General features: G+C 38.0%; 1 protein-coding gene across 11 annotated transcripts in view; it reads left to right on the plus strand.

Moving 5' to 3' along the window:
* The window catches only part of LOC132815078 (protein tyrosine phosphatase type IVA 3-like), a 155325-nt gene extending 142479 nt beyond the window's left edge, over nt 1-12846 (plus strand). For all 11 annotated transcript variants that reach the window (XM_060823796.1, XM_060823793.1, XM_060823794.1 and 8 more), the window contains 3 exons: nt 203-333; nt 4948-5022; nt 10038-12846. In XM_060823796.1, coding sequence (XP_060679779.1) covers nt 203-333; nt 4948-5022; nt 10038-10155 — 324 coding nt within the window. In that variant the 3' untranslated portion in view covers nt 10156-12846. The remainder of the gene's footprint in view (nt 1-202; nt 334-4947; nt 5023-10037) is intronic.
* The last annotated feature ends 859 nt before the right edge of the window (nt 12847-13705 follow it).

Raw genomic sequence — 13705 nt, forward strand, 5'->3', positions numbered from 1 at the left:
CAAATATTGGGATACCAGTGTAGATTATTTTCAGATGTCTTATTATGAAAGACGTGATGCATTAGATATTTAATAATGGTTTCATATTAAAGTGTGCTGTTCTTAGAAGTAGCTTATGTTGTATATCCGACCATGTTGATAACAAAGTCATCTTTATTGCAACATAAATCATCTGTTTTACTTGTATTCTTAACTTTTTAAGGATTGGCCGTATGATGATGGTGATCCACCTCCAAACAAAATTGTGGATGACTGGCTTAATTTGCTTAAAACTAAGTTCACCGAACAGCCTGGTAGCTGTATAGCAGTCCATTGTGTTGCTGGCCTTGGGCGGTAAGTATGTGAACGTTGGGAAATGTCGAACATTAGTTATGTCTTTATCGAGGGGAAGTTGCTTTTCCATGTAACAATACAGAGGGCTGTTTCTTTATCAACAAAACAACGTTTAGAAAATCTTGTATAATGTCTTTAAACTGACTAAGCATAACAACAATGGCTTAGAGAAGTAATTCGGACAAGGTAAAGGAAAAGGGGGATTGTGAATCTAATGTGGTCAAAGAAGCAAGACTTGGCAAGTAGCAAGTGGAAGAATTTAAAGAGGCAATTCTAAAATGTGATTTGCAATCTATTCTGCCAAAATAGATAGAGCAATATGACTACAGTGCTGGACAAGAAAGACAAAGGATTTGTCAACAGCACCTTCCAAAACTCTGCCGTCTCAAAGATCAAAGGCAGCAGGCACAGAGGAAAAATCACCCCTCGAATTCCCCTCAAGCCATTTATTGTCCTGACTGGGATATATATTGGTGGTTCTTCATGGTCATTGCCAAAATCCTGGAAATATCTACCCAAGAACACTGGGTGTACTTGCATCACACATATATTTCAGAATTTGAAAACCATTGCTGATCACCTTTTAAAGGCCAATTAGAGATGGGAAATAAAGAAATAGTAAAAATTCATTAACATATGAGGCTAATATTTCAGTTAAATAAAGGCATTTAAGCAGAAACAAAAATGGAGTTTGCTAAAGTAGGTTAAGGCATATGTTAGTAGAGGTGCAGTGGCAGATTCTTGAAATTTCAAAATGTGCAAAATAGGTACATTCCAGTGGGAAAGAAATATTTTGAAGGAGCCACATCCATAGTTCACTAAAAATGTTAAAGATAATATCAAAATTAAAGAAAAGCGTATAATTTCAAAGATGGCAGGTCAGAAGATTGGATAGAATATGAAAGCATCAAAAACAAAAAGATTGAAGGTTTGAAGATTGCTAAACGATTAATAAGGAGAGAAAATATTAGAAAATGAGAGAAAGCTAGCTGAAAATATAAAAGCAGATCATTAACTTTTCCCCCTAAATTAACAATGAATAATCCTACTACAAGTGAGTCTAGAAAATTTAGTAATGAAACATAATGAGGCAAATGAATTAGCATATTTTGCATCAGTCTGCACTTGCAAAAATGAGCAACGTCCTAGGAATAGCTGTAATTTTAAGAGAACATTCGTGGGATGTGGGCATGGCTAAGCCAGTGCTTATTGTCCATACTGACTTGCCCAGAGAATAGTTTACTGTCAACTACATTGTTGACAGTCTGGAGTTGCATGTAGACCAGATCAGGTAAGGATGACACTTCCCTCCTGAAAGGGCATTCATGTATCATATGGGTTTTTTGAACAATGATTAGGTAAGCTCTTTAATTCCAGATTTTTAAAATTTTTTTTTAAATTTGTTTGAACTTGAGGAATTTTTTAAAATGGGGAAATAAGAAGAGGGGGAGAATCGAGCTCAAAATTACCGCTGAAGTGGTACTGAGCAAACTGTTGGGGCAACAGGCTGGCAATATACTTCATTCCAGCTTTTTAAAACAGTAGTTGTGAGATAACTGATATATTGGTTTCAATTCTTCAAACCTCCTTTGAGGTTCCATTTAAGTGTAAAATAGAGGGAGACAAAAAGAAGGTAAGGATGACACTTCTTGGATGAAGGTAAGGAAGCCAACTATAGACTAGTTGGCTTTACACCTGTCATAAGGGAGATGTTAGAAGCTATTAGTAAACTACAGCAAGGCACTTGGAAAAAAATTCATGGTTATTGAGCAAAGTCAACTTGATTTAATAAATGTCTTATGAATTTGTTGAAATTCTTTGAGGAAATAACACGCTGATTAAAAGGAGAAAAAATAATGTCCAATATTGCGATTTCCGAAAGACATTTGTTACGTTCCTGCATCAAGGGTTGTTGCAAAAAAAAGTTTCTGGTGGAGGAGTAGAAGATTGTTTAGCTCCAAGGAAAGTGGTATAAATGGGTTATTTTCTGATTGGGAAGATGTAAAGAGTGTTGTCACAGGAATCTATGCCAGGCATCTAATTTTACAATTTATATAAATGCCTTGGATAAAGATACCAGAGATCTGGTTGCTGAATTTGCTGACTCCTGGAAGATAGTTAGGAAAGTAAGTTCAGAATTTGACAGAGAGGCTACAAATGGATATAGATAAATTAGATAGGCAAAGAACTACCAAATGGAGTACAATCTGGGGAATGTGAACATTGTCCATTTTGCAGGGAGTTTTTTTTTAAAATGCAGATTATCTTCACGGTGAGAGACTACAGATCTCTGAGATGTAAAGAGATCTGGGTGTACTAGTGTAAGCATCATCTAAGGTTAATGTGCAGGTATGGCAAGTAACTAGGAAGATTAACAATTAGTATATTATTTATTGCGAGAGAAATTGAAGTCAAAAGCAAGGAGGTTATCCTTCAATTATAGAGTCATAGAGATATACAGCTACAGAAGACTTTGGTGAGATGACATCTGAATTTCATGTATTAATCTCTATATATAGAAGAAAGTAAATGCATTGGAAACAGTTCTGAGAGAGTTCACTAAAGTTAAAGCTGGAGTGGGTGAGTTGCCTTATGAGAACTGGTTAGACAGTCTAGGCTTGTGTCCACTGGAGACTAGAAGAATAAGAGATGACTTGGTTGAAACACAGCAAATCCTGAGGGATCTTGAGAAGATGGCTTTTGAAAAGATCATTTGTACTGTGGCAAAATATAAACCTGGGAATAGGTTTAACAATAAATGGAGAGATTACCCAACTAAGAAACAAATGAGGGAATATTTTCCATTGTGGTTAGTCCTGAGTCATAGTTATACAATACAGAAACAGACTCTTTGGTCCAACTGGTTTTTGCCAAACATAATTCCAAACTAAAGTAGTCCCACCTGCCTGCTCCTGGCCCATATCCCTCCAAACCTTTCCTATTCATGTATCCACCCAAATGTCTTTTAAACATTTGTAATTGTACCTGCATCTACCACTTCCTCAGGAAGTTCATTCCACATGCAAACCACCTCTGTTTTTAAAAAAAAACTTGCCTCATGTCTTTTTTAAATCTCCTCTCAACTTAATGTGCTCCCTATTCTTGAGATTCCCCATCTTACGGAAAAGACAACTACGATCAACTCTACCTTTACGGCTCATTAAACTTCTATCAGGTCACCTCTAAACCTCCTGTACTCCAGTGGAAAAAGTCCCAGTCTATCCAGCCTACCTTTATAACTAAAACCTTCCATACACTGCAACATTCTGGTAAATCTCTTCTGAACCCTCTCCAGCTTGTTAATATCTATCCTATAACTGGGCAGCCAGAACTGGATACATCACAATGAACTAGCTGGCTTCCCCTCCGGATTTTGAAATAGTATGATTGTACAACTTTCCTCATTCCTGAAGAAGGACTCATGCCCGAAACGTTGACTCTCCTACTCCTTGGATGCTGCCTGACTTGCTGCGCTTTTCCAGCAACACATTTTCAGCTCTGATCTCCAGCATCTGCAGTCCTCACTTTTTTTCTCCTAGCTGATTCTACAACATCCCATGTGTGGTTTCACCAATGATATATACATGATTAAAGTAATTTCTTTGTTTAGAAATACAACAAAGTGCTGGAATGTGTGTTTTTTTTTCCCAACAGTTGTATCTCGAGTGGTCAGTAATAGTATTCTGGTGTTTTCCTTCCTCGTCTTGTCTTATAGAGTCATAGAGATGTACAGCTTGGAAACAGACCCTTTGGGTTAACACCTTATTGTTATGTATACATTTACAAACTGCTGATGTACTGTGCATGATCTTTATCTGTATTCATATTCATTTGTTTGCAAAACACTCGAGTGCTAGAAATCTGAAAATGCTGGGGAAATTCAGCATTTTCACAGTATCTGTGGAGAGTTAACTGAAGTTCTGAAGAGGAGGAATCATACTGGCCAGACCTGATAAATTTCTCCAACACTGTTTGTTTAAAATTAATCTGCCTCATCAATATGTCAGATTATTTTTATGCAGTCAATAAAAATAGGCAGTGCGACTCATTTGATATCATTTTCATCTTTGAGTAAACAAGATTGTGGCTTCAAATCCTGTTTGATTTGATAATAAAAATGTCAGCTGATGCTGCATTGCACTGCTAAGAGTGTATTATCCTGTCAGAGGATATCGGAGAATCACAGAAGTGTTATGGTGTAGCAAGAGATCATTCAGCCCACTGTCCCTGTGCAAGCTCATTAAATGAGCATCATAACCCTAGTGCACATTTGTTTTTATCCAAGTAATCATCCAGTGCCCTCAACTGAACCTGCCTTCACCACACAGAGCCTTCTGTAACCTAACTATTTCCTGACTGAAAAAGTTTTTCTTTGTTTAGCCTCCCTTCATTCGCAGGTCCTTTTTTTTTAAAGCTGAGATTTTAACTAATTTAAAACCAAGAGTCATTATTGGTGCTGCTTTCTTGGGTTGATGTAATCGATTTCAGAATTTTATTTTAATAATTGGAAAATGTTTTTAGGATATCAGAGGATTGTGAACGGTACTATGTAAATACAGGCTTTTTGTTTCTTTTCTTTTCCTATGCTTACAGTAACTTGTTTTAAACACACAGGGCTCCTGTATTGGTAGCAGTTGCTCTTATTGAAAGTGGAATGAAGTATGAAGATGCGATTCAGTTCATCAGACAGTAAGAGCCATTTGTTCCTGGAAAATATATTAACTATTTTATACAAACAGGAAAACATAGGAACTGGAGTAGGCCATTTGACCCTTGGTGCCTACTCCACCATTCAATATGTTCATGACTGATTATCCAACTCAGCAGTCTGTTCCCTTTTTCTCCCTACACCCTATGATTGATTGTTTGAGCCCTAAGATCTATATCCAATTCCTTGTTGAATACATTGTGTTTTGGCATCAGCTGCTTTCTGTGGTAGAAATTTCCACAGGTTGATTCTGGGTTAAAAAAATTTCTTCTCATCTTAGTCCTAAATGGCCTATCTCTTGTGTTCTTAAATTGTAACTCCTGATTTTGATTCCAGGGTCATTGGGAACATTGTTCCTGCATTTATCCCGTCTAGTCCTGCTAGAATTTTATATGCTTCTGAGATTCTTTCTTCTTAACTACGGAACTGGAGTTTAATCCTAAGTGATCTAGTCTGCTTTCTATGCCTGGCCTGCCATCCCAGGAATCAGTCTAGTAAATCTTCATTGCACTTCCTTCATTGCCAGAACATCCATCCTCAGGTCAGGAGACTGAAACGCCGCACAATGAGCAAGTATGGTCTCTCCAAAGCACTTACAAATGCAGCAAGACATACTTGCATCTGTAATTATCTTGCTACGAAGGCCAACATGCTAGTTGCCACCTTCGCTGTCTGCTACACCTGCATGCTTACTTTCAGCAACTTGTATACAAGGACACCCAGGTCTCGTTGCACTTTCCCCCTTTCCCAATCTATTGCCATTCATAAAATCTGTCTTTCTGTTTTTGGCTACAAAGTAGTGAACCTCACACTTATTCATATTGTAATTCAGCTGCCATGCATTTGCCCACTCACTCATCTTGTCCAAATCACAGTGAAGCATCTCTTGCATCCTGCTTACAGCTCAACGTCTCACCCAACTTTGCAGGTGACACAAACTTGTGATGCTGGGTATTTAGTTCCGTTGTTAATAAATCACCAGTAAATCATTAATATATATTGTGAATAGCTGGGGTTCAAGTGCTGACTGCTGCAGAATCCCGCTAGTCAATGGCTGCTACTCGAAAGGTCTTTTTTTATCCTTTCTTTTTGTTTCTTGTCTCCAACTACTACTCTGTCAGTGCACTATACCAAGTGCCAAGAGCCTTAATCTTACTAATTTCTTACATAGAACCTTATCAAAAACCATCTGAAATACCAAAAAACCTGCATCCACTGCTGCCCCATGTCAACTCAATTAGTTGCATCCTTGACAAATTCCAGCTTTGTGAAGGATGATTTCCCTTTCATAGATTGATGGAGTGGTAATAACCTGGTGGTATTATTGCTGGACTGTTAACCCAGAGACCCAAGTACTGTTTTGAGAACTTGGGTTCAAATCCCGCGACAGCAGATGGTGGAATTTGAATTCAATAAAAAAATCTGGAATTAGGGGTCTGATAATGATCATGAATCCATTGTCGACTGTCAAAAATATCCACCTGGTTCCCTAATGCCCTTTGGGAGGAAACTGCCACCTTACATGTGATTCCAGACCCACAGCAATGTGGTTGAGTCCTAACTGCCCTCTGCGTTATAGGGATGAGCAATAAATGCTGGCCTAGCCAGCAACATCTCAGTCCGATGAATGAATTCTTAAAATTCCATGCTGACTCTTATCTGATTCTGTCATTGTTTTCTAAGGGTTTTGCTATTAAATCTTGTATTATTGACTCTAGCATTTACACTGCTACAGATGTTGGGCAACTGGTCTATATTAATGTATGAATTATTCTAGTATTCAATGCTATCAAACCTTCAGAAGAAAAGCTTTATCTTTGCTGTTTTTGACAAATAAACCTTGACACTGTGTACAGTGCGCAGAGAGCGTCAGAGTTTCTGATATTAACTTCTGCATGCACGGACACACACACATTTTCATCAGCGTAAAGTTGCAGGTGGGCCTCCCATATTGGGATTTCCCCCCCCTTCAACTGAACAGGGCAGGAAAGTCTTTTGAATACCCAGCTGTTGCTAAACCTGCTCCACCCACCAATTCTCCCTTCCCCCACACCCAGTGTGCAACATGATCCTCTTCTGATGCAATAAAACACACAAGCTGTGTCCTCTTTCCATTGCAGATCTGCCAGGGTTGTTGTTTTGTTTAGCCTTAAACACAGCCTTGAATTACCTTTCCCTCGGTCATGGATTCATAGGGTTATAAAGTATGGAGCCTTCTGTAATAGTAAGGCACTTATGTCCAATTGAACAATTGTATTTGTGTTTCATTACTCAGCCCGCACTGTAGCATTTTAAAATTCAGCTGTAGCATTTTAAATTTAAAAATCTCACAACACCAGGTTTAATTGGAAGCACATTAGCTTTCGGATCGTCACTCCTTCATCAGGTGGTAGATTCATAGAGATGTACAGCATGGAAACAGACCCTTCAGTCCAACCCAGTCACGCTGACCAGAAATCCCAACCCAATCTAGTCCCACCTGCCAGCACCCGACCCATATCCCTCCAAACCCTTCCTATTCGTATACCCATCCAAATGCCTCTTAAATGTTGAAATTGTACCAGCCTTCACCACATCCTCTGGCAGTTCATTCCATTCACGTACCACCCTCTGCGTGAAAATGTTGCCCCTTAGGTGTCTTTTATATCTTTCTCCTCTCACCTTAAACCTATGCCCTCTAGTCCTGGACTTCCCTACTCCAGGGAAAAGACTTTGTCTATTTATCCTATCTATGCCCCTCATAATTTTGTCAACCTCCATAAGCCTCCGAGGCTCCAGGGAAAATAGCCCCAGCCTGTTCAGCCTCTCCCTGTAGCTCAGATCCTCCAACCCTGGCAACATTCTTGTAATTCTTTTCTGAGCCCTTTCAAGTTTCACAACATCCTTTCCAATAGGGGAGACCAGAATTGCATGCAATATTCCAACAGTGGCCTAACCAATGTCCTGCACAGCCGCAACATGACCTCCCAACTCCTGTACTCAATATTCTGACCAATAAAAGAAAGCATATCAAACGCCTTCACTATCCTATCTACCTGCGACTCCACTTTCAAGGAGCTATGAACCTGCACAAGATCTCTGTTCAGCAACACTCCCTGGTAGTAGTGGAGAGCTCAATCCGAACACAGAATTTATAGCGAAAATTTAGTGTGATGTAACTGAAATTATACATTGAAAGTTTGATTGTCTGTTAAGCCTTTCATCTGTTAGAATACCATGAAAGTTTCACTTCTTTCATGTGTAAATTGCAAAACCTTCTTTTAAAAAAAGTTGCATTCTCAGGTTAGCTGTTAACAATGGTAATAGCTAGACAATATGTTGAAGTTGTCCCCCAAGTCCCTCCTCCCTACCTTTTATCTTAGCCTGCTTGGCTACTCTCTCTCATTCCTGATGAAGGGCTTATGCTCGAAACGTCGAATTCCCTATTCCTGAGATGCTGCCTGGCCTGCTGTGCTTTGACCAGCAACACATTTTCAGCTGTGATCTCCAGCATCTGCAGACCTCATTTTTTACTCGAAGTTGTTAGCCCCCTGTATTCTCTATCTATGCCATGATTTTTTTAATTGATTCTAATGTAAAAGATGAGATAACGGAGTTTTACATGAATTCATGCAGTTTTTGAGCAAAGTACAATGTAACCCTGCAAATACAAATTCACTCTCAAAATATGTGTGCGTATGTGGGTCTTTGTCTGTCTGTCTGGGTTGGAGGTTGGGAGTGTGAGCAAGAGTATGTGTGTATAGTGAGAGCAGAGTGTCTTAAGTCTGTGAGGGGATGCATATGGGGGTGTGTGTGGGTGTCTGTGCGCATCTGTGTATAAGAGTGTGTGTATGTAGTGTAGACACCCACAACTTTACAGAGACACACTCCCACACTCTCTCATGCACCCCTCACAGACTTCAGAAACTCTTATTAGATTAGATTAGATTACTTAGTGTGGAAACAGGCCCTTCGGCCCAACAAGTCCACACCGACCCGCTGAAGAGAAACCCACCCATACCCCTACATTTACCCCTTACCTAACACTACGGGCAATTTAGCATAGTCAATTCGCCTGACCCGCACATCTTTGGACTGTGGGAGGAAACCGGAGCACCCGGAGGAAACCCACGCAGACACGGGGAGAACGTGCAAACTCCACACAGTCGCCTGAGTCAGAAATTGAACCCAGGTCTCTGGCGCTGTGAGGCAGCAGTGCTAACCACTGTGCCACCGTGCCACCCTCTGCACTCACTGTGCACGTGCGCGCGCACACACACACTTGCTCACACTCTCAACCCCCAACCCAGACAGATAAAGACCCACATGCGCGCACATATTTTGTGGGGTGATTTGTATTTGCAGGGTTACATTGTACTTTTCTCAAAAACTGCATGAATTCATGTAAAACTCTGTTATCTCACCTTTTTAGATTAGAATCAATCTAACTATCATGGCATAGACAGAGAACACGGGGCTAACACCTTCAACATATTGTCCAGCTATCACCATTGTTAACAGCTAACCTGAGAATGCAACCTTTTTTTTAAAAAGAAAGGTTTTGTGATCTACACATGAAAGAAGTTAAACTATCATGGTATTCTCACAGATGAAAGGCTTAACAGACAATCAAACTTTCAATGTATAATTTCAGTTACATCACACTGTAAATTTTTGCTATAAATTCTGTGTTAGGATTGAGCCCTCCACAACCACCTGATGAAGGAGCGACACTCAGAAAGCTAGTGTGCTTCCAATTAAACCTGTTAGACTATAACCTGGTGTTGTGATTTTTAACTTTGTACACCCCAGTCCAACACCGGCATCTCCAAATCATTTTAAATGTAATTATTCTCAGCCAGTACTATGAAGAAAAAAACTTGTTTAAACAAGCTGCCAGAGGTGTCCTTGGCAGATTCTCCTCTGTTAGAACAACAAGGACATCTGTCTTTAAACTGATCATGTCTGCTAACACTCGACATTTCTCTTCACTTTTTTTCTGTCTTTTTTGAAATAGGAAACGCAGAGGTGCCATCAACAGTAAACAGCTCTTATACTTGGAAAAGTATCGGCCAAAGATGAGACTTCGATTCAAGGCCCATAATAATCACAAGAACAGTTGCGCCATTGTATGAATTTGAACACTTTCAGCCAACAATGGTTTACAGTGATTTTTATAAAAAATAAAATGCCATTGGGTTTCCTGTCTTCAAATCCAATTGGATGTTTTTTTTTGTCTGCCTTTAGTAACTTGAATATTTATTTATACTAAAATCACCAACTAGGATGAAGCACAATTCTTTTCTTTTGGACGCTCGTTGACTTTGGTTTCAAGTTGTAAGAGTGGTTGCCTTTAGAGGCATGCTAATACTTCCAACAATTTACTATACACCATAAAAGAAAAATCCTACAAGATATTTGTCTGTATGGCTTATATTTAATGGTAGGTTTGTGTGATGACCTGAAAAAATGGAACTAGGAAATTAATTGTAAATAAGATGCAAATTGACTTAATTATCCATTGTTCTACTAATCGACTGCTATAGATATTCTGGTGAACCAATGTCTTCGGTAAATTACCTCCATAATGCCTAAATTCACTAATTGCAGATGATGATTTGCAATAGTATGGTCCATGTCTTGTGTCAGAAGGGTGCATCTTTCCTGTCTTTTTATAAATAATATCATCTTATTAGAGCTACTAACCACTATATTATTATGTTTCTGGAGTTGGTATTGCAACCATTTTTTTTACTAGAGAAGGTTTGCTCCACAAGCGCACTTTTTTATCCAGTTTCATATTGAATATTCTCAAGTGTGCTAATCCTTAATTAAACAGTCATTTCCAAATACTCTTTTAACAAGTTACTGAAGGTTTATGAAAGCTCAATAAGGGGAATGGTAGGGGGTGTGGCAGGAGAGAGAAAAATAGTTTTAAATTTTGAACATTCCAAAGGTAAAGGGTGATTTTGATTTTCTTAAAAATAATTCTCAGTTTAAGCAGAAGTCCGTTAGAGATTCACTAAAACATGCATGTGCACCATGCAATTCTATATCATTTTCTATAAACCACATTGATTCACAGGGGGTGAGTATAGAGCACAAATGCATTGGTTATTTTTAAGTACAAAAGGATTTTGAGACTTAAGTTCAGTATCCCAAGTTCTGCTTGCAGAAAAAGCATAGGACAGATCAGAGTGTATTCATACTGCGAGTGTAATGTCATTGCCAACTGGTTTTGTAGCTTTGTTCAGCCTCATTCGATTTCAAAATTAGTGTGAATCCCTGTAGGAAGGCATTTCACTTTACTGTACAGGTCTTGTTCGTGTTAATATTGGTAGGGAAATGAGGCCTGTTTACACTGAAGTCAAATGTGTCCTATGAATGCCATGTAAAGCCTTAACATTCTCCCACCTAAACCCCACCCCCCTCCATGCAATGTTATTGTCATTAATAGTAACTTCTAATAAATGAGGAAACATGTAAGTTGACCTTTCTAATTGGTTAAGTCTGGGAAATAGTGAAATACCCATATAATGATTTTGAAAGATTTTGTAATTTGCAAACATTTTGGAAGGTCTCATTTAGGAAGTAAAAGTAGCATTTCATGTTCTTATTTTTATGCTCATTCCATCTGTTTAATTTCTGTTTTACTCTGGGTTAATTACTTTGTGCATGATGAAAGAAAACTGTGAGAATAAGAGACACAAACCTCCAAGATAGTACTGATAACAAACCTGACTATGAGAAAGGTTACTTGAAGTGACATCAATCATAGGTGGTACAAGTTTGTTTTTTTTATATAATATCTACAGGAAATTAAAACAGCGACAACTTTCTTTGAACCCTGCATCAAAGTCTGTTCACACAAAGGTTAGGTTATCGGCTGTTTTAAAAAGGAAACATTCAAGAAAGCCCAAAAAAAATCAAATCAATGGAAGGTTTGCTGAATTTTCTTTTTGCAATGAATTAAAATTACATTTTTGATCTTGGGATAAAGTTAGTGTCCTATGATGTTTTGTGTGTAAAATGTGTAACTTCAAAGCTTTGAGTGTAGTGATTTGATCACTTCACTCTTATTTTTGAGGCTTTAAATGCGATTTAAAAGGTAAAAACTGAAGATTGTATAAATGTCAGCAACCCAGTATTTGGCATCCCTGGAATTCAATGTCATTTTGTATAAACCCTGTAATAATGGTTCACGTTTTAAATACATGATGCAATAGTTTGATTACATAACAAGTTGCAGCACACAATGATGGTGTAATACAGGTTCAGTTCTCCAATCGCCAAGTTCCTGAGATAGTTAACTAGTTATGTATTTATCTTCTCTTTCTTATGTTCTCTGCTATCAACATCCAGTGTGCAATTGGCAGAAGGAGAGATAAAGACTTAACATTCATTCATTTTTTGGTTTGCATCATAATATTCAAAGCAGTGACACTGGGTGATCATTTAACATGGAGATCTGTGTTGAGAACTCTGTGCTCTCTGGGGGCAAAAAAAAAATTTTGTTATATCATCATTGTAAAGATGGAAAGTGCAGGGAAAACACAGTAGGCCTGGCAGCATCTATGGAGTGAAACGGTTAATGATTTGTGTTCAATGATTCAAGTTATTCTTTAGTTCTGAAGAAGAGTCAACTGAACACTAATTATGTTTCCTTCTCCACAGATGCAGCCAAACCTGCTGAGTTTCCCCAACAGTTTTTGTATTTCAGACCCCCAGCATCCATAGTATTTTGCTTTTATTATGTCATTGTTGTATTTTGTATAATCTCCAATATTACTGTGGTAATAAAAGTATCAAAATTCTTGATCGTTAAAGCAAGGTACATTAATTTACTTTGTGCTTGTATGATTGCAATGAATAAGTGAAATGATTCATATACCACGTGCTTTGAAAATCAGTCTGCAATACTTTAAGGAAAATACTAGCTTCTAACCTACCCTGTGCCATCAAGAGATCTGCCCTTTATAGGTTCCATTTACACCACCTTACAAGTGTTGTTAAACTATCTTTCTCTCAAGCCAATTCTTTAATTACAGCATCAAATGTTATTTATTTGCAGCAACTACTTCTTTCACAAGGTTTGGTGAGGTTTCTATGAAGTTTCCAGCTGAATAATTTGTATTTCTTCTGTGACTGCATAAATTGCTGAAGCATTACAAATAAAAATGTTGATCATACAGCGAACAAATAAACTCGCCTTTCCCTTTAATAGAAAAAATGCAATTTACCTTAAAACAGATCATTTTGGTGACTATCTGCTCAACTGTCAGGCAACATTCAATAATGTAACTGTTCTCTTCAATTTTAATAATTATTGATGCATACATACACATCAATACGGTCTGAAGTCAAACATAGCAATACAAAGTGATCATGCATCAATTTATTGACATTAACTTTTTAAAAAAAATATCAAGGCAATTAATCAGTGATTTATGAAAAGTCAATTTGAAGTGCATTTTTATAGCATGTCAATGGCTGGTGTAACATGACAATATATTTTGCAATTACCCTCTTATTGTATTTCCAATCAGTCCAAAAGCTGTTACAGCTCTCGACAAAAAAAGTCTTTCCTTTTTTTATATACTTTGCTTCAGCTGATAAATGTAATACTGTAGATTTGATCCAAATGTGCTGTTCTGGGTAATAGTGCTGCCATTTAAAAATTTTTTT

Source organism: Hemiscyllium ocellatum, chromosome 4, assembly GCF_020745735.1.
Source record: "Hemiscyllium ocellatum isolate sHemOce1 chromosome 4, sHemOce1.pat.X.cur, whole genome shotgun sequence".
NCBI classification, from domain to species: domain Eukaryota; kingdom Metazoa; phylum Chordata; class Chondrichthyes; order Orectolobiformes; family Hemiscylliidae; genus Hemiscyllium; species Hemiscyllium ocellatum.